Consider the following 27,820-nt stretch of genomic DNA (forward strand, 5'->3'; position numbering starts at 1 on the left):
TTGACCTTGGCGACTTGACAGGTGGTACAAAGACAACAGAACAGCGCGTTTGATAATCTCTCAAGCGTAAAAGGGACAGGCATAAAAGGCCTATAAGTCCTTGCATAACAACAACTCAGTGACGCATTGTCTACAAATTCAGCATTAGGTACTGGATATTCCCTGCGGCTACTGTGCGGAATCGCTGCGATTACCGTCCGGCACATGTTCAATTGTTTTCAAACGCGCGGTGCCGGTGCGGCAACCGCTCGACAAGGCTCACCGTTGTGGTACTCAGGGTTTTGTCCAAACTCCAGACATTTTCAAAATGAAGCATTGTGACTTCCGAACAATCCCAAACCTACAGAGTATTTAATAGTTACCCAACACTTTGGACCCAAGGGTCCAAGTTAGCTTGTTTCTTATTGCGGCGTGGAATATGATTACATGGTTTTCATACCAGTGGATTCTCTGCTCGGTTTTTCCGAGAGACATCGTTCCGTTCATACACGCGGAGTTTCTTGTATCTGTTATGGACCATGTGATTAATTCGGGCATTATTTATAATGCTCGAGCATTATGCATAATGTCTAGCTTTAGCGAGCCAAGTGATTAATAACTATCTTAACTTCATTATTTATCACATTGTACGGGCATTATTATATTGCTACATGATAGTTGGGCAATTTGATAATAAAGCTATATTTTATGCGGTGCGAGGGTGGCAGTTGTTCTAATAAATAAATCCTGTTACTTGCTAGGTACATATTTTATGATTATTGTTTTAAATTATATGTTCTATTTTAATGGAAAATTACAAGTCTAGCCACAAAATTATTAATTGGACAATTGTCATCTGATTTACTTACTCGGCCTCGTTTTTCTTGATCTCATTTTTCTTGGCTCGTTTTTTTATGGTCGAATTTAATTTGGATTCAAAATATTGTATTAAAAATTGAAGTTAGTGACGAAAACGAATCGCTGCAAAACCGACTCCACGTAGTCTTGTCTGCCCTACCCCTAGAGTGCAATTCAAAACCGCGAAGGCGCGGAGGTGCGAGGCGGCCTGCGAGCTGAGGCGCAGGTAGTTTTAACGCTCGCCGCCGCGGCTGAGGCTGGCCGGCCTTGCCGGCCAGCAAGCCGAAGCTGCGGTGGTGAGCGTGAAAACCATCTGCGACGATAAGCTCGCATGGGACCGCCGGAGCCCCGCAGCGCCGGAGCCGTGACAGAAGCGATGCTTGCTGCATGTTGCATGCTTACTTCCATGCTGGGTCAATTAATATGGGATGTGTTATGTTAAAAAAATGAAATTAAATATGTTTGTATTACTTTGCCCAAAAGGTCACGGGCAATATGCATAGTGCCCGGTCAATTTGATTATTTGAATATTTTTGAGTCATTTATTTATTTTTAAACATATTATTTACATTTTTAAATATTAAATATAAAAATAAAAAACATTTAAAAATATAAAAAATAGGTTGCCACCGATATCGGGCACAGGGTCCAAGGTACCGGTGGTTAGGGTCCCAGAGACAGAAACCTCCTCACAATACGTGCCGTTTCAAGGAGTACTGCCTTCTGAATCAGTCCCTTGATCCAGCCGCCCAACGAGAGCCTCCTGAGGTGTTCGTCGAGGCTCTTGGCTATTAAACCATTGGCCGTAACGACAATCGGCACAACAACAGCCGTGTCGACACTCCACATGGCGACAACCTCGTGCGCTAAGTCGAGATACTTTATTTGTTTCTCTTTCTCAGCTTTCACAAGGTTCTCGTCATGCGGAACAGCGACATCGACTATCATCGCGCGGCGCGCTAATCGATCTATCACCACAATATCAGGTTTATTGGCTAGAATAGTCCTGTCAGTGATGATAGATCGATCCCAGTACAACGTGATATGGTCCTTTTCGAGAACTGGGTCGGGCGCATACTTGTAGTACGGTACCTCAAGGTCTACAAGGTTGTATTGCAGAGCAAGCTGCTGGTGGATAATCTTGGCCACTTGGTTATGTCTGTGCAAATATTCACCATTAGCCAAACGAGAACAACCAGATATAATATGTCTGATAGACTCACCCGGATGGTGACATGCCCGACATATGTCAACCGTCCCGTCTTTCACGATATATCTCCGGTAGTTATTCGTAAGGATAACTTCGTCCATAATTGCACATACAAACCCTTCGGTTTCTCCAAACAAGTCACCGAAGCGTAGCCAAGATACGGACGCATTGAAGTCTACATCGGGGCCATGAAGAGCCCCGAAGAAGCGTCCGTGTAGCTGTTTGCTCTGCCATACCTCCTTGCGATCATGGGTAGTTAGTACCACAGGTCTGCGCCAGTTCTCATTTGCCAACGATAGCGGGGTGAGTCCTTTGTCCACTGCTACCATATCACGATGCATACCCACGTCGCTTTTGAGAAGATATTCTCTGAGATTGCACACCTCACGGTTGTGGAGCGTCTTTGCATTTAAAAAGCCTCGGCCTCCACATTTCCGTGGGATGTACAGTCTCATCACCGACGATCGTGGGTGATGCATTCGTTCTGCGGTCAGCAGTGTGCGGACTCTCCTATCCAAGGCATCCAATTCAGTTTGAGTCCATTTGAGTATGCCGAAGGAGTACATCAGGACTGGCATGACCCAACCATTATAGGCGCGAACCTTGTTGCCGCCTGATAAGGAACTTTTTAGGACCTTATTCAGGCGGCCAAAGAAACGCTCCCGCAATGACTGTTTCATGACAGCCACATTGATGCCTAACCCCTCCGCCATACCTAAGTATTTATATGTATCGTTTGCGGAGAGTGATCTCAGGTTTATGGAATCTGAGAGTTGTACTCCTTCAGATTCTACAATTCCCCCTCGCTTTACATGCATGACTGCACATTTGTCCACACCGAACTCCATCCTGATGCAACTACTGAAATTTTCAGTGATCTTCAGTAGCTTCATCAGCTGCAGTTCTGTAGTGGCAAACAGTTTCAGATCATCCATATAAAGCAAATGGGATATAACCTGACCCCCTCTCCGCAAAGGATAGCCCAGCCCCGAACCCTCTAGCAATGTGCTCAAAGGGTTCAAGGCCAGGCAAAACCAAAGTGGACTCAAACTGTCACCCTGGAATATTCCCCGCTCGATCTTAATAGGATCGCCGGTCCCTTCAATTTGTCTACATCCTGGATAGTGAAGAACCGTTCTCCATTGCTCCATACATGACGCAAGAAAGGCGCGTAGAGTTGTATTTATTTTATACAACTCCAGTACCCTCCTAAGCCATGTATGGGGGACCGAGTCGTAGGCCTTCTTATAGTCTATCCAACATGTCGACAAATTCTTTCGGGATCGTCGAACCTGTTGGCTGATGACCATATCAGTGAGGAGCAGCTCCTTAGTAGCACGGGACCCCTTCTTACATCCATTTTGAGAAACTGACATAATTGAATATTTTTCAATATGTTGGTTTATTTTTAATCTCATTATTTGAATAATTATTATCAAATTGCACTCTCATATTGGGCATTTTTCATAATGCCCAATTTATCACTTGGTCCATAACATATCCACACGACAGCAAACTTGAAAACAACCGATGGGAAATATTGCTTTTAAAACCGAGCGACCGACTTTTGTCACTAAATGTTGGGTTGCGACTCGTTCGCCTGTGTTTGGGCTTGTCAGCTATGCGCTACAAAATACGCTAGACTGAAAGCGCTGTTAGATGCTGTTTAATATAATCGACTACGCGCCCTTCGTTCATTGAAACGCTTACTCTGTAGGTACAGGTGTCCACAAATGAACGTATAGGTCAGTATATAATACTGAAGCTAGGAATGTACCTGTATTTTCATCAAGGTAACACTCGAATACTACATGTTTTCATGGTGGTTTCAAGATTAGAACACTGCTTCTGCGTTCTATTATCTTGAGGTGTCGGGTAGGTAATCAAACAAGGCTTATAAATTATTATCCATAATTTTATTTTACAAATAATTATAAAATTGCATCACATCATTTAGGTAGTGAACAGTTTAAAATAATTTACTAAAGTACACTTCTCTCTAGTCTATTTGTCCCAAAAAAGTGAACCAATTTTGTAAATACGCCAGTAGAAACAACGTCATAATTTTGTGGTAAAGGAATGTAGTTAACAAAAATTATTTACAAACTTATTTATGATGTAATAATTAAGTAAGTACTTAGATTATTATTAATCAAGTATTAGAAGTTTGTACTCCAAATATAATAAACTCATTTTTATGGCCTTATCTATCAAAATCAACTGCTTCCTGTACGGTCCAATATCACAGACAATATCGTCCATATACATAATTTAAGCTAGCAATAACAATGGAAAATCCCGGTTTTATTATTTTTTTATACGCCCACTATATCTAGGTAATATAATATAATAACTTCTTTCCCAGTCCAAAATCACAATTTTCTCTCTGAATTAACATTGCTCTGCTCGTAGGTAGGTACCTACCACTCATACCTACTAATTTGACGGCAATACCTTAGAGCTGCTAGGTGCTAGATGGACCTAAGAAGTCGTTACTTACATATTTTGTGACGTTACATTTAAAATGAAAATAAGGTTATGTACAAAACTTAAATATAATGTGTTAGTTATGCAATGCACAAAAGCTATCAAATGCTAGCTACCGTTACTGAAAGGAAGAAATTAAGGTCAATGAAAAATTCGACAATACATAGATTGTAGGTACCTATGAGAAGACTATAATGCTCTTAGAGTATAGCCTAAGTAGCTTACCTGTAGGTATCATTAGGTAGATCTTGAAATTAGCTATGTACCTGTGCATTATATTTTGTTTCATGGGGCAATACATCTAAAATGTTAGTATTTTTGTGTAGCTGATGACTAGAAGTTCGTTTGTTTCGGAATCTCGCTAGTGCTATATTATTTACTAATATTTTCTTAATTACTTTACTTCTTTCGACATCAGGGAATGAGTTACCTGCAGCGACTAATGGCAACACCTATTTCTTAAACTTAAGCGAGTATCCGAAATTAACAATAAATCCTGAGCTCCTGTAACCGCGTCTTTACCCTTATTTTAACATTTTTAAGTACACATAGTTTAAGTTAACTTAATACTAAATCTTTACAGTTAATAATTTATCACATAGATACAACAGTTTAATGTCATTTTGGTCAACACTTATTAATTAAGTTAATGTTTCACTTATATACATATAACGAAGAGCGATCGTTGGTATTCTTATGATTGTGTTTAGTCATGGGAATGTCCGTGGTCACCCTCGATGAGAGAATCACCGTCACCGCCGTCTGTTAGCACATTGTGTGAGTGTGTGTGACTATGCGAATGACCGGCTGAAAATAAAAATAACAATTAGTACCTACAAAGAGTTTTAATAGCTACGTCTACGTCGGTATTACAAATCCTCCACCTACAAATGTTTCGAGGTATACCTACATTAGATTTTCTTTGTCTGCCAGCTGTACCGATTTTGATTCAATCAAGGACGAAAATGAAATCTGTTTTTCAAAAAGTTTTCAAAAAGTTGCGTATGCATAGTTCGTAAAGGGTATCAGTTACTACAATTAAAATGATTTATGTGATACGGAAGTACTTACTCAGTAACTGTAATCCGAACATGATGAAGAATCCGACCACAGATGCGATGAATTGCAGTATTCCTGTTCTATCGCCTTTCCAAATTTCAAAGAAGATGACGTAGAGCAGGGTTCCTGACGCAAGACCTTGCAGCACTACTGATGAGATGCCGGCAGCCGTGGCACCTCCACCTCCAACCAGTAGGAGACCGATACCAATACCCAAGGGTGAAACAATGGCGAAGGTAGTGATGTACACAATCATAAGCCAAGTCTTGGTACGAGTGGCGATGAGCTCCACACCAATACAAAAGGCAATGACTAGCTTGTGGGCTGAAACAGCTCCCAACATGTACCTGGAAAATAATAAAATTAGATTAGAATTATGTGGAATAAAACACGCAGTCAATATTCTTAAAATTGTTTTAAGTGCCATCTATGATCGAGTAGTGTAACTAAAGAAAACATTTTCACGGTTACATTATTAGTTCAATTGAATAATTACTTATATATCATTAGCATTCTATAATAAGCTACTGGAGTGATTCATATTAAAATATTATTTACTTAAGTAAAAATACATACTCGGGAAAAAAAAATTCAAACTAGTTTTTCCACTCAACAACAGATGGCGCTGAAACTATTAAAAATGCAACTTTCAACTCACCAAACATGAGAAGTGCTGGATTCTAAGCCGACAGCCAAGCCTTCGAACAGCTCGTGGATAGACAAAGCGAGTACGATGAGCAGTCCTCTCAGGGCGGATGTGACGTCATCGCCCACGTTCATCGGCATGTGGCTGTGGTGGTGAGAGTGACCATGGCCGTTGTGTTGATGACTTTCAAGATCCTGAAAAAAATTATATTTCGAAGTGTTACCATAAAGAGTATCAATATCAATGAGGTAACCACTTAACTTATGAAATATGCAGCACAACTCTTGGAAGGTATAGATAGTTCCCAAGTAGGTATTATTTATCGAAAATAAAATTGTTCCTCGTTTTCTCATTACACCAATGTAGTTACTTACCATACCTATTTACCTAGAAAAGGCATTAATCACCTCGCTTGCTCACGGTGGACAGCTAATTGCAGATTTATTATACCTACCTTTCTAACATAGATGAATCACGGTACGAAATAAATTACCTTTTTTGGTTCAACAAGATCAGCAGTGGAGTTGTTAACACTCTTCTCTCCGTTGGAAACTCCGCTCCTACTCTGGCGGACACTGAGGTTCCTCACGAGAGGAGCCGCGCGGCCGTTCTTCCTCTCCCTGTGGTGAATGTACATGTGAACCAGTTCCTCCACCAAGTACATGATGAAGAAGCCGCAGCATGTCAGCAAAGGGGTCAGGGAGAAGTCGAACTCATTTAGGGCGCCAGTGCCTGTAAGAGGAAAAGATTATGTTTAGAGATTTGAAAATAGAACGTCAAGAAGGGCTTTATTGATTTTATGATTAGAGTGCCATACTTTTACTCCATCCAACTAGCCAGTAACATAACACTGCTTTGAAAAGTAGATTACCTAAGTACATACTTTTACCCAATTTGAAAATCTGCTCTACTTATAGGTTAACATTTATAATTTCTCACATACAGCTAGACGCTTTGACGCAGACGCTTTGTTTCATAATATTTAGTGATTCATTTAATCCGGAAATCGTGAAGCAAAAATTACCTAATTCATCGACAAATTACTGGTAATCCCCAGAACATTAGTATTCAACGCCACAGATTAACAAATGGCACTATTAATTGTGGATCTCGTTAGCCAGTAGACTGAACATTATGAGCTAAGGGTGCGTCTACACGGTGCATGTACATAGCTGGATCAAGTTACCATGCGCAAGTGACCCAACAGAGCACGCGAGTGGTATCTTGCTTCCGCACGTTTTTAAGATGCGCATAACCTGCGCATGAACCTCAACATGCGCAAGCTACTTGCATCGTGTACACTCACCCTAACTGCATAATTGATAGGATGTCGTTTTCGTGACTTCAAACCTATTTGGTTCGTGTTAGATGCTGAATTCAGGTATACATGTAAACAAAGGCTGGCTGTAATGATTATGTATTGTAGAAGCTATATAATTATGCAATTGGTTTATTTGCATCAATATGTTGTTGTTTCGTTTTAACCGATAAGTATTTGCTTCAATTAATTAGCGATGTTCGTAAATATAAGTTCTTTGTTATAGATGTTATACTTGATAGACGATATGTAACGGTTCGCTTTCTTATGGCTAAATAAACATATTATCTCTATCTGGCTATCCGTAATATATTCTAATTAGAAATGACTGAAATGAGCACTCTTTTGTTTTCTCTTTGAGGACAGTTTAGGACAATCAATCGGGACATTAACATAGTTCAGGATTGCGCTACATAGGAAATCTATTTTTACCACTTTGGTAGTTAGGCACTTGTTAACATTTAAAGATATTGCTTTAGTTGATACAGTATGAAGAAAGCGCTAACACATAAGGAAACCACTTACACGTTACAACAGCTCATTGCACATAATATTACCCAAAAGGTGTGCAGTACCTATACTTAAATGAAAGAATTTCAGCATCCACTGTAGGCACAGACGAAAGACGCAGTTTTGCAAGAAATTGTATAACAAGATATGATGCGTCGATACATTACATACGAATTTACATAAACCCATTCAGCTTCACTGTGTAACAACACCAGCCAAGCTGAAATACACCTTATTGCAAACATTTCTCTAAGAATATTGCAAAATTTTACTTGCACATCGATATTGCGGCATTTATGATTTTAAAGCATGTTTAACACCGCATTTTCCTCGAGGAAAACCTTCTGTATATTTTTAGTTATTTTTCGGGATGCTTGGTTAAGGAATATGTTATTTTTAATTTCAGTAGCTATAGTCAGGGAAATTTTATGAAATACCTGCCGGCACTCGGAACACCTATAGTTAATTTGGTAGACATTAGCATTTTAAATCATTCCCAAACAATTGCATTGCCATTGACACTTCGATGCGCAATTATTTTTAATGGGTCCCCAAAAATCTATACCATGTTGCAACTACTTACTGCCTTTCTACGACAACCTTGTGCAGGTCGAAGGTTGATCATAAACGGATGATGCAAATTCACACCACGCTAGCTGTCTTCACTGACGAAACCTTAACAATTATGATACCTAGTCGTATGCGTTGTAATACCATCTGCAATGCATCATGAACACAATGTGAAATGTCAAAATACGTGACGTCACCGCTGACTTACAATTTTGAATTTGGAACTCAGCATAATAAATAAGGAACGGTTCACAAGCCGTGCGATGCCATAAAAAAATAAGTGTAAGGTCACGTCCTGCCTGAGGGATTACCATAGCCAAACGTAACTTAATCTGCATATTTAGAGCGAACCTTATTCCTTGAACATGTTCCAAGCACCTTTCTCGGATTCTATTTAATTAGAGAAAGATATGCAAATATAAAATAAATACTGAAATGGGATAGGTTTTTATAGGTTTTCCAACAATGGAATAAAATATATTAAATATATATCGAGACACGTGCAATGCCAGCTGGTGTTGTGAAATAAGAGTAAGATAATGATTAATGAATATTATCGATTCGATCTCATCTCATATCAGTTCAATGGCTGAATGACATCAACGTCTTTTAAAATGTAACCTTCTACGGATTCCGTAGAGGTTGAGTTGTTTTATTGAGATAAATTATCTTTCATATAAAATTTCTTCACAATTTAAATTAAAAACTGATGATTTGCAAAGTGCAGCATAATGTTATTTATGTGTGTGACTTGCCATTTTTTTGGTTTAAGAATTTATTTTCTTTTTAATTCCATAAAAGAAAGTGCGTGTAAGAAGGTTGTTATCCATATTTATGCTAAGTATGCACTTCGATATGCACGTAACATCTTGAAGTTAAATCTTAAAGTGGTGTGAGTCTGACTCATCGGCGCCAGAGCGTCCTGGAAACTTTTTTTCGTTTTATATGTCAATTATTTAAGGCCAAGACAATGCGAACGAGTAAGCGTAGCGGAAACATGTAATTAAAAATGTCCCGATAAAACAAAACAGATCTACGTAATTAATGTGTAATACAAAAGACAAGTTACAGCAGTCGCTCCTTCTAAAAAACTGGTACTCAGCTGCATCCGGTTAGACTAGAAGCCGACCCCAGGACAGTTGGCAATAGGCTAGGCAGATGATGACTAAAGAAAAATTACCTAGGTACATACAGAAAGAAACCTATTTAGTATTCATTAAATCATGACTAATACCATAAAAAATTACAATGCTTACATTTAGGTGTGCACGAAAACATACCAAACGAAAGTATTTGTAAGCGTGCGTATGCGCAATGCATAGCGCTATGTTTATTCTAGGAAACAGGAAGGCATAAGGAAAATGCCAGTTCATTCACACTACTTGAAAATTTAGTTTAAAAGTGTGTCAGTATGTAATAATAACGATAGTGGGCAGTACTTATATTTCTCAACGCACCTAGAATAGAAATAGGTAATCTGATTTTATGTACGAACTAGCTTCTGCCAGTGGTTTCACCCGCATCCCGTGGGAACTACTTCCCGTACCGGGATAGAAAGTAGCCAATAGCCTTCCTCGATAAATGGGCTATCTAACACTGAAAGAAATTTTCAAATCGGACCAGTAGTTCCTGAGATTAGCGCGTTCAAACAAACAAACAAACTCTTCAGCTTTATCATATTAGTAGAGATTAATACATACAAAAACTAAGATGAATTTTCTTCAACCTCAGTTTTCTCGATATTAAATTTTCTACCATAAAAAAAAAACTCCAAGGCTCTATAAATGCAGTTCCGATTTTCTACTGCAAGTAGGTAAGTACCAATATTGTTGGAAAAAAATGTCGTGAGCAAGCCTGGCCTTAATATTAACAAGAAAGAGGCAAGGCAGCCCGGTTGACCTCGGCTTGCGTTTTGCGCAGTCCCGACTCTGACAGATAGTTTTCCATCGATCGCCTGATCAGACAGATTCGTGTCTCAAAAGAAATGCATCAATCAAGTTCTCTTAGCTTGCTTTTATGTTTTTTGTCACTGCACATTAATTGAACTTGAAATGAAGCTATAATTCCAATGGTAATAAATTTTATGACAGTTATAGTAAAATAAGTACCTAGGTACTTACTTTTATGTTGTGTTAATGACATCATAATTTTTTATATTTTCTGATTTACCTTTGATTGTTATAATATGTGTTTAATTCCTTATAAATGCAATATGTACCTACCTGTTTTGTAAATGTGAATCATGGCATTCATGGCCACATTAGACATTAGTTTATTTTTGTTACGCGCCAAACTTTCGGCTGATATCCTAAGTAAAAAAAAATATTTGTCAGACAAATTGGTACCAATAATCTACTTTCTTTTAGTATCTTTTCGTTGAACCGCAAGCGTTACCAGTGGGAAAATAAATCGTTAGTATCGGTGCGCGCTCGCAGACCACTTCTCGCATTCGTGCACGAATTGCGCCACCTCCACTCGGAGCTGACCTTGAGAGGCATGAATGTATGCTCCATTCCGTGTAGCTTATATTGCCCTTGAATTGTACTCGGATGTTATAGGTGATTCCGAACAAAAGCTTCGAAAACATGCACCAAATCCGGAAAGGTTTACAACTACACAGTTATAAGAAAGTAAGTACTTTACTAATTTGCCATAGCCATCTAAATAGTACCTAATTATTTCCTTATAAACCTCATTGACCTTACAATTGACTGGCAGACTGTTTATTGCCGTGTGACAAACACGACGGAATAAAAATTTATGCGACTAACTAGCAATGTTCTGCTCACGAACTCAAAACTACAAACTAATAAATATTGGAAGCGACAGAACCAAGACGAATCGAACAATGCTTACACGCTTCTAGTTAAAACAATTGAATCGAACTGATGCGCAGACAAACGACATTTACGTGCCGACTTTTTATTTACCACAAAAACCGCACACGTTTTGTGTTGTTTTAATTTTTTATAGACTGTTAAATGTATGTTGATGACCGCATCAAATAAAATCCGTGAAGCGATTCGCGTACCTAGTAGAGCTCACGTAATATTTATCGCCGTTTAAAGCTTTGCATATTCAATTGTTATTGTTGTAATGGATGTAGTTTTCCAATGTTTTAATAGAAAAGTTCGATTTACGAATGGAGCCTAGGCAAGTCTCAATGGATGGATGTAGAGAAATCCAGGATTGATACCTACTTAGATGTCTAGATGAATAGGTCGTTGTAAGCCAAGGCTCAGGTGTAGAGATGTGGAAGCCTCTGTCTAGAATCAGTCACCCGAGATAGATTAACTTCAAGACATGTACGTACGAACTTATCTCATCCGCAACAAATAAAACAAAAGAGCATTTTCTTTCACGGTACACTGAGTTCTTAGACTGGCTTAGATTCTGACTCGAACGGGTCTGACAAGTTGTTTACAATGAGAGATATTAAAGATAGAACAACATTGCGCTTGTCTGAAGAACCTAAACTTTTTGCACCAGATGTTTTAACAAAAAAAAAACAACTAGGTTTTCCGTTCCCTAGAATGGTACCTATCGATGTTCACAGCATACGTAACACATGAGACATCAACAGCTCAGCTTGCAGATCACGTCGCCACTTCATTTACCTAAGCATCACATCACCATTTCGTAACATCTTTCTTCTAGTACGCGTTAGCACAGATATCCGTCACCCGGAAAATATGTGGAGAATTTAGTGTCAACGCGAACCTACTGTTAGGATTACGACATTTTAATTCGAATGTTTTTCTTACTAAATTACCTGCACCTGGTACACAGTGCATGCATTTGTTTTTATTTTTGTTTTTCTAAAAATATAACTTATTGTGCTATTCAAAGTAGTCTTTAGCACTGTTGAAATACCATTACCATTTCGGGCACTGTATCAGAGACCCCTTTAAACAATGTCATCCAAGTCCAAACAGCTGTTTAAGCGTTGCAGCATAACAGATGGCCGAAGTTTATTTAAAATATCGACACTATAAACTGCAGGATAAAAATGTAGGCCAAGCAATAGGTAGTGCAAGCCTACCTGTATATAGGTATACTCGTGCAATGTAGATCATCAACTTATCTAACTGCGCCGCAACTGAACAACAACAAAACTTTTTGTAAGCACTGTTTATTTTTATTTAGTCTGGGAGTGTGTCGCGTAATACTAAAAGCATTTGAAATGAACTGGTTCACAGTGTGAGAGGCGACGGAACTAGGACGGTTATCTAATCGGAAATGAAATAACCAAATATTGATCGCCAGTAGGTATTAAAGTTTTGGTTCTGTCTCTGCTAACCGTCTATTAAGACTGTTATAGAACCCGTTTAACTGTTCTGAAATGTCTTTTAGTTTATCAATTAAGTACAAATCCGTAACTAAGTGATGGCAATAAGAAAGACTGAGTTATTGAGTATGAATCTAGAAAATTAAGAAAAAACTAAACGAAAAGGGAGTGTAAAAGGAAAAACATTGCAAAACATCAAATTGAACTCCACAGTTCAAAGAAATTACGACATGAGTTTAACGAAACATATCTGCGCTGCCCTCATTGATAATGATCTAATAGAAAAGTTACTCAATTGATATTTAAACGTTTAATGATTATCGAAATTGATAGTAAATTTAATAAATTTCAAAACAAGCGCTGAAAATTTAAAGGGACTAAGAACCAGTTGCACCATTTAACTATAACGATAACTAAACTATAATTACCGTAGACCGCCCATAGATCAAATCGGCGATTTGACAAGTGAAAAGTTGGAAAATTATGGTGGAACTCACCGAAAGATAATACATATGTATAGAGGTCTGTATCTTTGACGAATTTGTCAATGCAGAGGAAATGCAACTGTGTCAATGTCATAAGTGTTGAGCGCACTAAAACATTAAGCAACGCGCGGTCAGATGATATTATGATAATTATTTGTATTGCAAACAGTGTAATTACCTCTGCCAAAAACTGCAAGCAAGCATATGTTAACCTGAGCATTGACGTAGTTTTAATAGTTTGATAGCTATATTGCTTCAAATTAGATGACATCACTTTTGTCAATTAATTAAACATTTGACGATCGATCGCTTAGTATTCGCTTAGGATTATATAAAAACCGTGAATACCACGATTAATCTTCCTGGCAGGTAGGTCTTTTACACGTGTAGAGCGGGTACCTATGCCTTCTGGCCATTTTAAAACAATGATTGCATAATTTCGCCATCAAAATGAAACAGTATTTTAAGGTATTGCATATTATGAGCTTTACGGTACTAACTATATTGACCTAATACAATTAGCTACATGCACATTTTCGGATATGTTTATGATTATTCTAATTAAACATTTAACGGATTGCGTTGTTAGCAACGAGTAATGGTTATGTGATGTTTTTCTTTCAGGGTATTATTAAATGGTTGACCTTTCGTTTCGTAATAATTTTACATAGGTAGCAAACATTTTTCTTGTTTAAAATGGAATTGGTAAAAAACAAGGACTGCCTAATTGTAATAGGTCGCGAGTATGAAATAAAACAGGTGTTCAGCTGCTTTAAGGCAAAAGTTCTGAGGTTAAAATGTTAGCAACTGACCGTGTTTATGCTCTCATTCCATTTGATCTATACTGCAAGGGACACCTGGTCTCAACAATTGAACAGATTACTTAACACCTATCCTCGTGTTTTATAGCTATTGTGATATAAGTGCTTTATTTCTTTTGTTATTATGATTAAAGTAAACGAAGGTGTGTACCCTTGAGTTAGCTAAAGTCATTGTCAATGCTATCGACAATTGTAGATAAATAACACCGTCATTTATCTATTTCACACATTTTATCTACCGCTTGTTCATTGTGAAGTGATCATGTCACACTTGATTTATATTGCGACTTGTCTGTTCAATATTTAAAAAATATATTTAAGTGTAAATGGTTATGAAAAAGTATGACGTCATTGATATAATCTTTCTTAGTTTACTGGTCACATTGTCTCTATTCAAACGCATGACTTATCCATTGACGCAAAAAGGGTGTGAACTATAAGGGACTCGGTCCTGACTAGAATGATTCACTAGCGAATAAATTACACCTTTACAGAAAAGTAAATACAATACAGTTGTTATTTATAGAAAGTGGACTAAGTTATCTTTTAACCTGAAGAGATTATAATACCTACGTTTATCTTTTCAGTCGATTGCGACAAGTGCGTATTTATCTGGCCACAAGTGTTTCTAACGGAATATAACAAGATTTATATTTACAGCTCCCAACACAGGTACATGATAAGATATTATGTAAAAGATTTAAGTTAAAAAAACTAGTCGTAAATATATTTTCTTTCAGAACAAAGAAAAACAATGTACCTGGGTGTACTTAGTTTCTTTTATGCGGTCCATTTTCTCATTATCCTTAGTCTAGGTTTAATTACACCGAAGCAGAGGAAAAAATATATTAAATTCTTGAACATAAAGAAAAATATACGAGAAGTGAATAGTAGTGCACTATAGTCTGATTTTTAATTCGAGTCAGTAAAATGACAGGGGCAACTGTCACTTTCACAAAAAAGGGTGACCCACTACAATAGTGATGTTCCACAATCGATCGACTTAGAAGTTTAGTCATGATTTTAGTCCTGCCAATAACAAAAAAAAAATATAACAACAGTATTTTATGTAATATTTAATTACATGTTTTCAGTTTAATTTCCGTAAATTACATATTTATGTTAATATAAAGCCAATTGGATATTAATAAAAAAAAATAATGTATGTACAAATAAATAAATGAATGTAAGCTAGACTAACTTTTAATTCTCGATTTAAAAATCTCGATTTTCCACATGACTATTTATTTGGGACCCTATTTTTTTAAAACTGTGCAACACTGGAAATGTCATTTTACTGACTCGAATTAAAAATCAGACTATAGAAGTAGTAAAAACGCCAGTTGTTTGCGTAGCAACGCGATCTAGTCCTCCACTCCAGTATGCGCAAAAAATGTGTGTTTGCTTGTTATGTCAGTTTCCTATTTCGGTTTCGCTTTCAATAGGAAAGACAGGCAAACAGTAAAGGCTTGACAACTGTCACTTTGCGCACGCGTCATTTAAACCGCATTGATTTATTTCAAGGTCTCTATTTACATTTGAAAAGGGTCTTTGAAAATTTTGCCCTAGAATAAATACTATTTTTTTACTCTAAAAAATAAATCAGCGTTAGGCTTCCATTTCCGAAGTTCCACGTTAGTTAAAAGCATTTTTATTATATGGTTAATTACTTGCATGTATTGTCACCAAATAGGTAACTTTCAAGGTCGACTAGTAATCCAAATATAGTTGGAAACACGATAGCTAACTGATCAAGTTGTAGCTCAACGTATCATACAACACGTTTATGTATATTTGACATACATTAAACAATATTTATGTACATAAAGCTGCACCTCATGCATAATAACGTGAGTTTCGGCAGATTGGCACAAAGACGCGATTTGAATCTGTGTATAATTGAATTCCGCATTGCTTATATTATTTTGTCTACGTGTTTCCTTATTTAGGGTCTCCATTGAGGCGTTGCAGTACTACCGTACAAGACTTTACGCCCGTCATTATGTCCTTGGAATACACTAGTTATAGCTCCTATCTATGAGTAACATTAAATAGGATCCCTATGTTCACTATTCCTGTAGCTATAACACTAAATAGAAACTCTTCGCTGACGTGTTTTACATGAAAATAAAAATGAGCTGAATTCACAAGGAAGATGCACTTGTGGTAAAATTTAAAAGTAAATCTCGAAAAAATATGTAATTATGAAAGTGGAAAGTAGTTATCATAAGAAAATCTACATCGATGTTTGTTCATAACATTCATGGCATGATTTCCTACATTGTCGCTCGACGTAATTAGCATTTTTTGCTGTTATAAAGGTAAATAAGAAATTAAAATACACACAAAATATCATCTCTCATGATCTTAAAATCGAGGTTTTATTTGCTTTCTGACATCACAAATAACGTGAGCTTTAACAAAAGAGTGTCATAAATTATGTATTCGACATTTTTATTGCTATTTGTTTGAAATAAGATAAACGTTAATTGTTCTAATTTATGTTAGTACAAGTGGTTTTGAACAAAGATTTATTCATACGATCGATATTGTTACACAGGAGGTACCTGAACTTATACAAATAGAAATAGATATAGAAGGTGCCAATGTTAACATGAAAAATAGTATTTTAAAATCACAAATGGAACTGTCTATATAAATAACTAATTACTTTTTCAATACACAATAGAAGTACGGTATGGGAAATGAAAGTAACTACGATGTTTATCGGTGCATAATTTCAATTGTCATAGATAAGATAGGTCGTCGAAATGTGAAAAGCATTTGATTGTGTTGTCCTCCTTTGTTATTAAAGATATTAATAAAACCAAACACCTTTGTTTATTTGCACATTTAGTAATATTATTGAAAATGAAGAAGCTAAAAACATAAGCATTACCTTTATGTGTTCTGATTAGCTCTGTTGATAATACACAGTCGGGATTCCCCAGGGGTCTATCATCAGCCCTTTGCGGATTAAATCTTTATATTATAGTTACTCTACCTTCGTTGAGGCTACTATTATAAAATAGTTTACTATTACACTCTTTTGCAAAAAAAACGGGCACCTATGCGAAATCTTAGTTTTAAGGACTTTACGTGTATTTCAAAGGGTTTTAATGATTGTAGTATGTTTCTAGCATCAAAAGAGTTAGCCGAGCATGCGTGAGAGTGTATTCTAAATTTGAATTTTGTACAATTGCTAAGAAATCGGTTAAACCCTGTTTCGGACTAATTGCTGGCAGAAAGTTCGTCGGTGTTTTGAAAAGTTTTTGAAGTGATTTTCAAGAATTACATTAATGCAGTTTTAATTAATGATTAATGTACTTTTTTGTTAGATCAAAACATTTTTGAAAAACTATGCGTATTTGATAAAATTTTCGCCTGCTCTAAATGGACTATAGGTACTGATGATTGATGGCAATGTTAAGAGTTTCGGTATTGTAGTGTAAAGCGTTCTATTGTTTAGATATTGTACCCACGTGTTTTAAAATATCGCTTTTTCATAAATAAACACTATTTAGAAGAGTATCAGTACTTTGAGCTGCAACAAAACCAATTTAAAGTAAGCAGTGCCCATCACAACCCGTCTCCTATCGGACTTTGACATTTTATAAAGTCTTGAAATTCTACAAAATACAGAAAATAGCGCATAGACTGTGAGCACGAGGTCTTAAGGTCTCGTAATCATTGATTTTTAAACAACCTCGTCTCTTGGGAAACTCCATAGACCTCCGAAGATCTATGAGTCTGAGCGTTCAAATAGCGTGTTTTCATCCCACGGACATTTTATTAAATAAACTTGCCTACACCGAGATTTTCTGGCATCTGCAGCACTTTCCTGCTTAAATCATAACAATAATTGGCTATCTGCTCATTTCATAAGAAACATACGTTTGGCCAATAATTTTGAATTCTTGACTCCCTTTCAGCTAAATCGTCGTTTAGTAACCCGATACCTATTGAGTTATTGAGAGTTTCAATGAGGCAATAATTTGACTTTTTAGATAGCTTTAACCCTCTTGATCATTTTTCATGTGGTTAATTTTAACATTTATCACAAAATTTGGTATTTTTTAAATGTTAAAGTCCGATAGAAGACGGGTTGTGATGGGCACTGCTTACTTTAAATTGGTTTTGTTGCAGCTCAAAGTACTGATACTCTTCTAAATAGTGTTTATTTATGAAAAAGCGATATTTTAAAACACGTAGGTACAATATCTAAACAATAGAACGCTTTACACTAAAATACCGAAACTCTTAACATTGCCATCAATCATCAGTAATAGCCCATTTAGAGCAGGTGAAAATTTTATCAAATACGCATAGTTTTTCAAAAATGTTTTGATCTAACAAAAAAGTACATAAATCATTAATTAAAACTGCATTATCATTTTCCTGAAAATCACTTCAAAAACTTTTCAAATCACCGACGAACTTTCTGCCAGCAATTAGTCCAAAACAAGGTTTAACCAATTTCTTAGCAATTGTACAAAATTCAAATTAGGAATACACTCTCACGCATGCTCGGCTAACTCTTTTGATTCTAGAAACATACTACAATCATTAAAACCCTTTGAAATACACGTAAAGTTCTTAAAACTAAGATTTCGCATAGGTGCCCGTTTTTTTTGCAAAAGAGTTTATTTAAAAAACCCAGGTTCAAAGTAGTTGAGTTCTGTTGACACTACGCAGTTAGAAACCATGAAAGTGAAATGTTTATAAAATTGCTGTGTAATGACAAGTTGTAGTCTCATTGATATACGGCTCTGCCATAGACACTGTCCCTTTCGTTCATTCATCTTTTACGACTTGTCTGTTTATAAACAAAGTAATACGCAATCTTTACGACTTTTACGAATAAAATAACATATTTTTGGCTATATTTAAAGATAATATTTCTAATCATTTATGTGCTATTTGTTGGCAAATTGCAATCACAAAAAATAACGAATTTTTAACTCTCCATATTTAATAAACATCCAAATTGAGACATCAACTCCACGTTATTTAAATAAAAAATTACAAAATACCTACTTCAAACTATTTCAAGAACACCTGAATCGAAGTAAAAACCATGATCATTTTCATAATTTTCAATTTACATTTAATTTAAAATTCAATCTGCATCCGTAACCCCAGAGTCATGACCGCCGATTTATCTCGTCCCACCGTGACTCTCGGCACGAAAGCTTTTTGTCTCAATTTCTATCTGGCTAGACATAATTAAAGTGTGTCGTCACGTTGCCAGCCTTGGCTTGGCTGAGGTTTCTCCGCCGCATAATGGTTTCTCTAAGCCAGAACATTAATATGAAGCACGGTTAATCGTGGTTGTAGTCATAGTATGCGCGTATCATAAAGGGACTGTCCCGCTAACATGGTAACGAGGATATAGGAACGTATTCAGATTGGTTCTGTATAAGGCTAGCTTAGATAGACAAAGTTAAAGGTTTAGGTTATGCACAATAGCAACGGATTTGGTTAAAGGACAGAAGTAAGGCTGTGGCCATAAATTAAGTTCAAAGTAATTCGATTTTTTATTAAATAAGAATTTTAAGGATATTCCCACCTCGACATTAGAAAAATCCTAGATTAAACTACCAGGATATACCTACAAACAAAGTTCTTAGAATTCGCAATCCATTCCAAGAATATTTATGAATAATAAAACAAAAATAAAAAATATCTTGAAGTATTTATCATCAACGGTAGCATTAAAATAGAATAAACATACCTATTAATCGTGCTAATTTTAACATTTTTCGAAGAATCTCATATTAACCTCCTAATTCCTAATTCTTGGAATATTTTCACAACATATCTAGTACGAAACGGGGAAATACCTTTTCCCAAAAAGTGATGTTCAAATACCAGTATCATCTTATGAGAACTTAATTCGACATTGTAAAGGTAATACCTATGGATGCAAATTAACTCGCCGAACCGGTTTCAAGAATGAATTCAATAACAACAATAAAGGTTGTATTCAAATATATCCTATTTAGTTTTGTATTAAATTATTCATAAGTTTTTTATCTTGGCGCTTAAATAAATGAACGAGCTAACTCATCTTATTTACCTAATATTTTTCAAATAGTCTTTAGAATGAATATAAATTAATTTACAGCTTGTAATATGAGTAAGTATGAGTATTAGTATAATCTCGAATTACAGAGAAAAACCAGGATACTTAAATCAATTGGTAGGTACTTAAATATTATCAATTACAATTCAAACACAATAGCCACTTCTAATACTAGACAAAAATAAATGAAAACTGATAGCACTTGGATATAAAACAAAACATCTTGTACAAAAACAAATGAAATCGGAAAGTACTTGGAAATTAAACAGGGCTTATGCAACTGTTGATAACTTGATACTGTCGGAGGGAATTCCCATACGCTAGAGAGAGCTTTTCTACTTACGGAACATAAGTACTTAAGTCTGCATAAATCCATCGACAAGGAACTGCAGGCTTATCAATTAAAACTTTACCTCGATAGACTTTACGTGAGAGTTCAAATTAGGAATAACGATGGTTTTTCCGATCAATACCGTTGTTAAAAATTGATCTCCTTTTTGCAGGCAATTACCTAATTCACAAGAAAAATCACCTATTGTCATTTCTTTTTAAAACATTTTATAGAAACCCAACAAATAAAGCAATTAAACGTGGGTTTAATAAAGCTATAAAAATGTTCTTAGAGATATTGTGTTAAATAGACAATGTGACTCCAAACGGTCAAGCATGACTGAAAGATCTTTACTTTGTAACTCACAATGCAAGTCTTTCTAGGGTCTGTCTGCTATTTATGGCATGGTCTAGGTATATAGCTTAAACAATAGAATTTATAAAGCCACAAAATTCATAAATCAAGCAGGAAAACTTGCAGATATTTCACCTTGGTAGAACAGTGATAAAACACGCTAGATTGTCACTTGTCACTTCCCACATGAAACAATGCATGGTAAATATGAAAGTTATGTTTTGTACAACATCATTTGTTTAGAGAATCGTTGGTGCATATAATTTATGCGGAGAAATAATTACTTAAGTATGAATGGTAAGTGCTGAACTGTTGGTAATAGAAGTATTTAGTGGCTGTGCAATATCTTTTAAAAAGTAAGTAACTATGAGCATTCGATTATAAATGAAGATGGCGCAAAATTATCTATGCTTATTAGTGAAGACTGTGTGACCACACCATAACAAAGTTAATTGAATCTCCTTCGATCTGCTAATAGATGCCACGCCAATTAACTCAACACGATGTCATTGTAATTAGAACACTTTTTTCCAATCAATATAGTTACTTAAATGATAAACAGCCACTTAAGATGTTCATAGCGATCACAACAGGCTTGTTTTACGACTATTGCCGTCCAACGACAAGAAAGTGCAGTGCCGTTAAGCGTCCTAAAAATGTACTAACGTGCGACATATATCGGCTAAAATAAATGCACGTGACATTCATTATAAATATCCAGTGAATCAGCCGAGCTGGTGGTGCCGATGTCGCCTCCGCGAATGTAGGCGACATTCTGCCAACGAATATTTTACACTGCAGTCACGGACGGATATCAACGCTCAACCACATTGGGCTTATGGCATGCCATAGCAAAAAGTATCACGCATTTTGGAAAACACCAATGCAAGTGCAAATTACAAACTCGCCTCTTAAAGGCGTTGCGACGCGTAATTTGCTTACAAAATTCACCCATTTGTCCATTTATAGTGCGTAAAAAATGTAAAAGCTCTTTAAATGGCTGGCGTTTTTAATTCGGAAAATGTTGAAGCCTTTTTATCACCGTGAATACTTGAACAGCGGGAAATATCGGTTGCCGGTTATATTCGTATCGTACGTGCTCCAAATCGGGTCCATCCGGAAATGGACAGCATTAAATAATTCACATTTTTCTTCTTTACATAAGGACCGACATTCGCTACGGGTTTTTTAATGCGTATTTATTATACAAGCATCATTCCTCTGGCGGCGCGGTTGTACAAATACAAACAAAGCTCAGTACATTTTAGATTAGCCGACGCACATCACGATTTGTTTGAAGATGTACAAAGGTTATAAAAGAAAATATGATGTCTCATTTGCATTTTATCGTGGAACCTTTAATCTCAAAAATAAACAAGACGTACATCTGAAGCTTTATGGGTTCGTGTGTAAAATGAAGTATGTTTATGCAAAATGTTTGACGCGCGGGATTCGCATAAAATTGAAGGCAGCACATGGTTATAGTGCGGCTGTATTAGCATTTGATAGTCGTCCAATGTGCTACGCTAGCGTGCATTTGCATGGAGTTCACATAACCGGTGCAAGTTGTCCACTATTAACCTTCCAGTTTACTATGTTTCGATCTAGTTGCAACGCCGGTAATACTAATACACGATCTAGCTAAACGGACGCGATCTCAGGGGACAGAAACAGTTTATTGGAGCAGAATACGATAGTCAACTCTTTTCCGAAAAATATTGAAGCTTATTTTTTAAGTGACACTTCTTCTTCATTATTTTGACATAGTTATTCGTATTTCGTATCTAGAGATTTTTAATTTTATCCTGAATACCGTTCACACGTCAATCCATTCCTCTAATTTCAATTGCAAACACCACCAGTTAAGCAGTACCAGGAAATACCGATATCTTCTTGACAAATTATGCAAAATTTGTGCATTTTCCTTAAGGAAGGGTCGCCGTTCAGGTGTTTACGTGTTTCGACATAAAACGTTAACTGCACGATTACGCATTATTAACAGGTTTAACTGAATATATGCATATTATATACTTATCTTGTCCAGTAGCTTGGCAGAGTAGCACTCGATATTTCACGAGACCGGTAAACAAATGAAGACGACATTCTAAATTTAAATTGATATAATTTGTGATGATTGTTTTTGAGCAGTGTTAAGGCAAGAGCCACGCAAATCTCAGACTATTTTACATCTTTCCATGGAGTTCAGAACGAAAAAGATTTACTAACAGTTGTAAGTTTAAAGGAACACAAAAATAAATCACTGCTGTCTCTATCGAATGGTTTGCAAACATAGTGAAAAAAATATCACGATGTGGTGTTTGCTTTGTCTATTTAGTTTGTCTTAAATCATTTTTAATTGTGTTTGATGACGTCAATCATTTGATGGACGGAAATTATTATACCTATCTAATTGTAACCTCAATCGGAAAAAATAATATAAAATACAACTTTTTGAATATCACGTTTACGCAGCTATAAATAGTGTCCTTTGAAAGCTGAAAAATGCTAAGTCTTGATTAATGATGTTTACGACATTGATAAGGACTGAAGATTTTGATCTTGCAAGTGCATTGACCCCTAAAGATATCATTTGCGCATTGCAGTTGGCCTTGAATAGGAATTATTTATAAGATTCTGAATAAGTAGGAAAATTAAACACTTCTTACTGTCTTCAAATCACACTAACAACTTCTGGAACATCTTTCTTTAAGAAAAAGAGAGTACAAAGCCTTTTGCTCACGATCATGGTTATTTTCTGAAATTTCCTCGGCATTTTAGAAAAAAACTAGCCTCATCAATCATCACCATCATCGCGTAGCCTTTTTCTGACCATGTTAGGGTCAGCTCTCAGTCAGTACCATAGTTTTATAAGGAGCGTCCGCCTTTCAGACCTCCTCAACCAACAGTTACGCGTGCAACCCGATACACCCTGCTAAGACTAGCTGACATAACTCAAAGTAAATCTCTGCCAATATTATTGAAGCGTGACCAGTTCTATGTTAATGATATAATCGCTATGTAACCTCACGTAATAGCTGACCGTGACAGCTGATGAACTTACTACCATGATGCCACGATATCGGATATGGGTAGCAGGGAAAACCTAGTCTGTGCAGTCATTAGGTAAGGTAAGGCTTGGGTTTTTTTCTAATTAATTTATAATAACTCGGAGTTTTTTTTTTGTTCGTTTTAGGTACTGAAAGATTTTTGTTTATTTGTGACTTATATGTTTGGTGATAGATAGAAATTGATGTTATGCATGGGGCTTATAATTCAGGCTACTGAGACCAGGCAGGCAGTTTGTCAGTAATCAACTATCGTAAAATTACTAAAACAAGTTTGATTTCCTTTTACCCCATACAATTCAGATGCACCTTTAAATAATTTTCCCACAACCTTCAAGAAATGTACCTACTCGGATATGTCTGATGTTGAAGTACTTATATCCTGCTGACCATTCTAAAATATTTTCACACACGCTCACAATTTATCAATGGCTTGACATTTTCCTTAATAGGTATGTCTGGAAGTGCATTAATGCCGTGTTGTGTAAACAATGAAACATAAACAGCACGGAAACTGCTAACAAGGTATTTTTTATGACCTCAAGCTCATTAGGAATAAAAAAGACCCCTATTATGTGATTCATTCGTTACGATTACAACGGACACGATTTCCGAGTTTCCGCTTAATATCAACATTTAACACTAGACAAGTTACGTGCGATACGTAATAGAGCTATTCAGCTAAAACAATTCCTTGTTTTCACTGTCTATGGTACGTTTAATGGCCATAGAGTTTACGATGTGGTGACAGCTGACAGCTACCGACTTTTGTGAATGATTCTAATATCGCAGTGTTGGGAACGACACTTTCTCTGTCCCCGAGCACAATTGAGCGGAATCGGTTGTAAGAAATAATATTTTATCGTAACGCGTGCGATAAATGTGTTTCCCACGGCCGTCAAGCGTTTCCGCATGAGATATTATTGTTTTGATAGAGTACTTGAGTATTGTAATTAAATGAATACGCCTTAAACTTTTACGTTGTCTCTTTCGTTAAAGGTACATGCCTAGTTGGGTAATGCTTTCGAATATTTCACTTAATTTCTTATATCACATGATTTGAAAACGAAAGTCACATTATTCTAGCACTGACTTTTCAAGGTAAGCAACTATTCATACAAGTAAACAAGCAACCGGTGCAATTAACTAAGTAAATGAATGAATTATGTAACAACAAACAGATCCTTAGTAACAGTTACAAATGTGTAATTTAAACATACATTAACAATTAATAAATAATTCAGGATTATACGTCCAATAAAAATAATTGCAAACTTGATTTGTTATGTATATTGATTTATTCTATGTATAAATTGCAACTTAATTCATTGTAGTTGCGATGCACCTCAAGCCAACTATGTAATTGCATATTTATTGACTAATAAATAAATTCTTACATGTGTATGTTTTAAATAGTTGCCCTAACAATAGGTCAAAAACAATTTGTAAATGCGACGTACAATGAATGTCAGAAAACTGGGGAATACGCTATGTTAGGATGCGACGCGCGTGCGCCGTTCTGGTTCTGTTTCCCTTCATTGAATTGGTAATAAGTTAATTGTTTAGCTGACGTCCGGTGCATCGCTTGCGGCTAGTCTTATGACGTTACTACTGCTCAGACCTAGGTACTGCGAACTCGAAAGAGAAGAAATAAACAAAAACAAAATACCTACTAACGAATTTAATTATGTGTTTACATGGAGTGTTTTCCGAATTTCGAAGAAGAAACACGAATTCCAGAATAGCAATTATTTATCGAATCTATGTAGGTATTACATAGATGGTTACTTTTATTGAGATGTCATAGGTAGTAGATGAATGACTTTGATTCCTAAAAATATTTACTCAAGTACAACTTTTTATGTATTATTTGTGGTCCTCTTAGAAAATTTTAAGTTTCAAAGTCACTTAAAATATTCAAATACATGGACAAGTCTTAGTATAGTCACAATGGTTACCCGGAATAGGATTGCAACTAAATAAATGGTACTTTAAGGGTCAATACTCAACAGATGTGAAAGTTAGGCACAAGGGGTAATAAACTGGCCTTAGCCGTTTGCCTGTCGTATTGCGAACTAAACTCTATCATTGAAATCTATAAATTATGTAAATCTACTGCGACCAACTATCGACTACTTGCTTTAACTTTTGGTTTATTTATGATCCCTATCGAAATCTTAAGTCTAATATTTGAATTAAATCGATCAAATGTATCCTTAGGAATCTTATATCAACCATTTATTAAGGGACTCAACCTCAATGGTTAACAAAAAAACAATTGACAAGATAAGATCCTTGATCGATAAATAAATACTTAAATACCAATACTATTTATAAATTATTTACATTGCTCGCGCTCTACAATAATAACGATCAAGTTATTTTAAACTATAGAAAATCCCAAGACGTATGAATGTATCTTACATACATATGTACGTACACACAGTGGCACAAATTATTGGCTGCGTTTGCGCAACCATTAGATAATGTCCTCTCGACTTCGCACATTCTAATAAGAGAGTACGGTCGATTGAACCTTGAAACTTACGTCAAAATATGAATAGCATTGCTTTTTTAATTTTTAATAACTTTTTTATGTTAAAATCGATCTATTTGTTGTAATATTAACTTTAAATAATTGCTTTATCGTATCGTTATATTTGTTATAAAAAATCTACGGTCCCTAATTTAGCACCTTTATTTTGGTTTGCAATTCGAAATAAACAAAAAATACCTAATTAAGTTTCGGGAAAAATATTAATGTAAAAAAATATATTTTTGCAAGTAGGTATATAATGTGGTAAAAAAGAAAATATTCTCTGCATTTAAGGATTATTTTCGACGAAGCGAAGTATTAAAAAAAATCGTTGATGCAAGTAAAGCCCAAAAATATTATTTTAAAGCTTGTTCAATAATGTAAGACGAAATATGTAATAATTGACATCACGACTATGAGTAATAATTATTCCGATAGATATTTAGAATTCTATTCTTAGAAGCATTGCGGATGTAAGCCGCAAAAGCAAAAGTTTTTTACTCCATAGGTATTTTCTTAGCGTTACATTTTTCACGTGCAACTTTTCACATTTATGTTAAAATGTTCCCATTCACTGAAACACCTGAAATAATTTTCGTCTCATTTCACGACCTTGTTCATTCATAAAGGCTAGATTTATATGTTTATTTACGTACATCTGTTATTTATTTGACGTGCTTTATGTAACCCAGTTTATCGTAATATTGACATAACTTTTTATAATATTTGCACAAGAAAATAAACAGAACGAGTACTCACTCTGAAGGTATTCCACATTCTCCTGGACTTCAGGCACCAAATGCATGAACGTTGTGGACAGCAGTACACCACCACCGAATGAGAGCAGGGTCATCACGACCCTGTTGGTGGACTTCAGGTTTGATGCATCTTCAGCCGACAGCCAGTTGAACTTCTTAGCCAGGAGTAGAGGGACCAGACCACAGATCATGGAAGCACAGAAAAGCACGATCATGGACACCCCTTTGGCCAGAACGACCCCCTCAGTATCGTCAGCTGCGTGCCGGAGCAGCCTTTCCACATGATCCGCGGACATTTTGGACGACTGTTGGCACCAACTGAGTTAACACCAAAGATCCTTCTACTAGAAGTAGTAGCGTGAGAGTGGGTGGCTGAAAGGGCGCGCACCCTTTTATAGCGCGGCGTGGTATCAGCGATATGCGCGTGCGCCGTCGGAGAGCGACGCGCTGGTACTATGCG

The 27,820-nt window shown here is 36.2% G+C and overlaps 1 protein-coding gene across 1 annotated transcript; it reads right to left on the reverse strand.

Annotated features, from left to right (window-relative positions):
• Positions 1–4,801: 4,801 nt before the first annotated feature.
• Positions 4,802–27,820, reverse strand: LOC110379093 (zinc transporter ZIP1). Its single transcript, XM_021338603.3, has 5 exons — positions 27,362–27,820; positions 6,733–6,971; positions 6,252–6,433; positions 5,606–5,940; positions 4,802–5,341 (listed from the first exon to the last, which is right to left on the reverse strand). The coding sequence occupies exons 1-5, from the start codon at positions 27,654–27,656 to the stop codon at positions 5,241–5,243; spliced, it is 1,152 nt and encodes a 383-aa protein (XP_021194278.1). The 5' UTR covers positions 27,657–27,820; the 3' UTR covers positions 4,802–5,240.

Source organism: Helicoverpa armigera, chromosome 20 (genome assembly GCF_030705265.1).
Source record: "Helicoverpa armigera isolate CAAS_96S chromosome 20, ASM3070526v1, whole genome shotgun sequence".
Classification (NCBI taxonomy): domain Eukaryota; kingdom Metazoa; phylum Arthropoda; class Insecta; order Lepidoptera; family Noctuidae; genus Helicoverpa; species Helicoverpa armigera.

Excerpts from the sequence above, each read along its gene's own strand:
- LOC110379093 (XM_021338603.3), bottom strand. The coding sequence starts at position 27,656 with ATGTCCGCGGATCATGTGGAAAGGCTGCTCCGGCACGCAGCTGACGAT. Across the intron at positions 6,434-6,732 it reads ATCTTGTTGAACCAAAAAAG|GATCTTGAAAGTCATCAACA; the intron begins GTAATTTATTTC and ends AATTTTTTTCAG. Across the intron at positions 5,342-5,605 it reads GTTCGGATTACAGTTACTGA|CCGGTCATTCGCATAGTCAC; the intron begins GTAAGTACTTCC and ends TTTTATTTTCAG.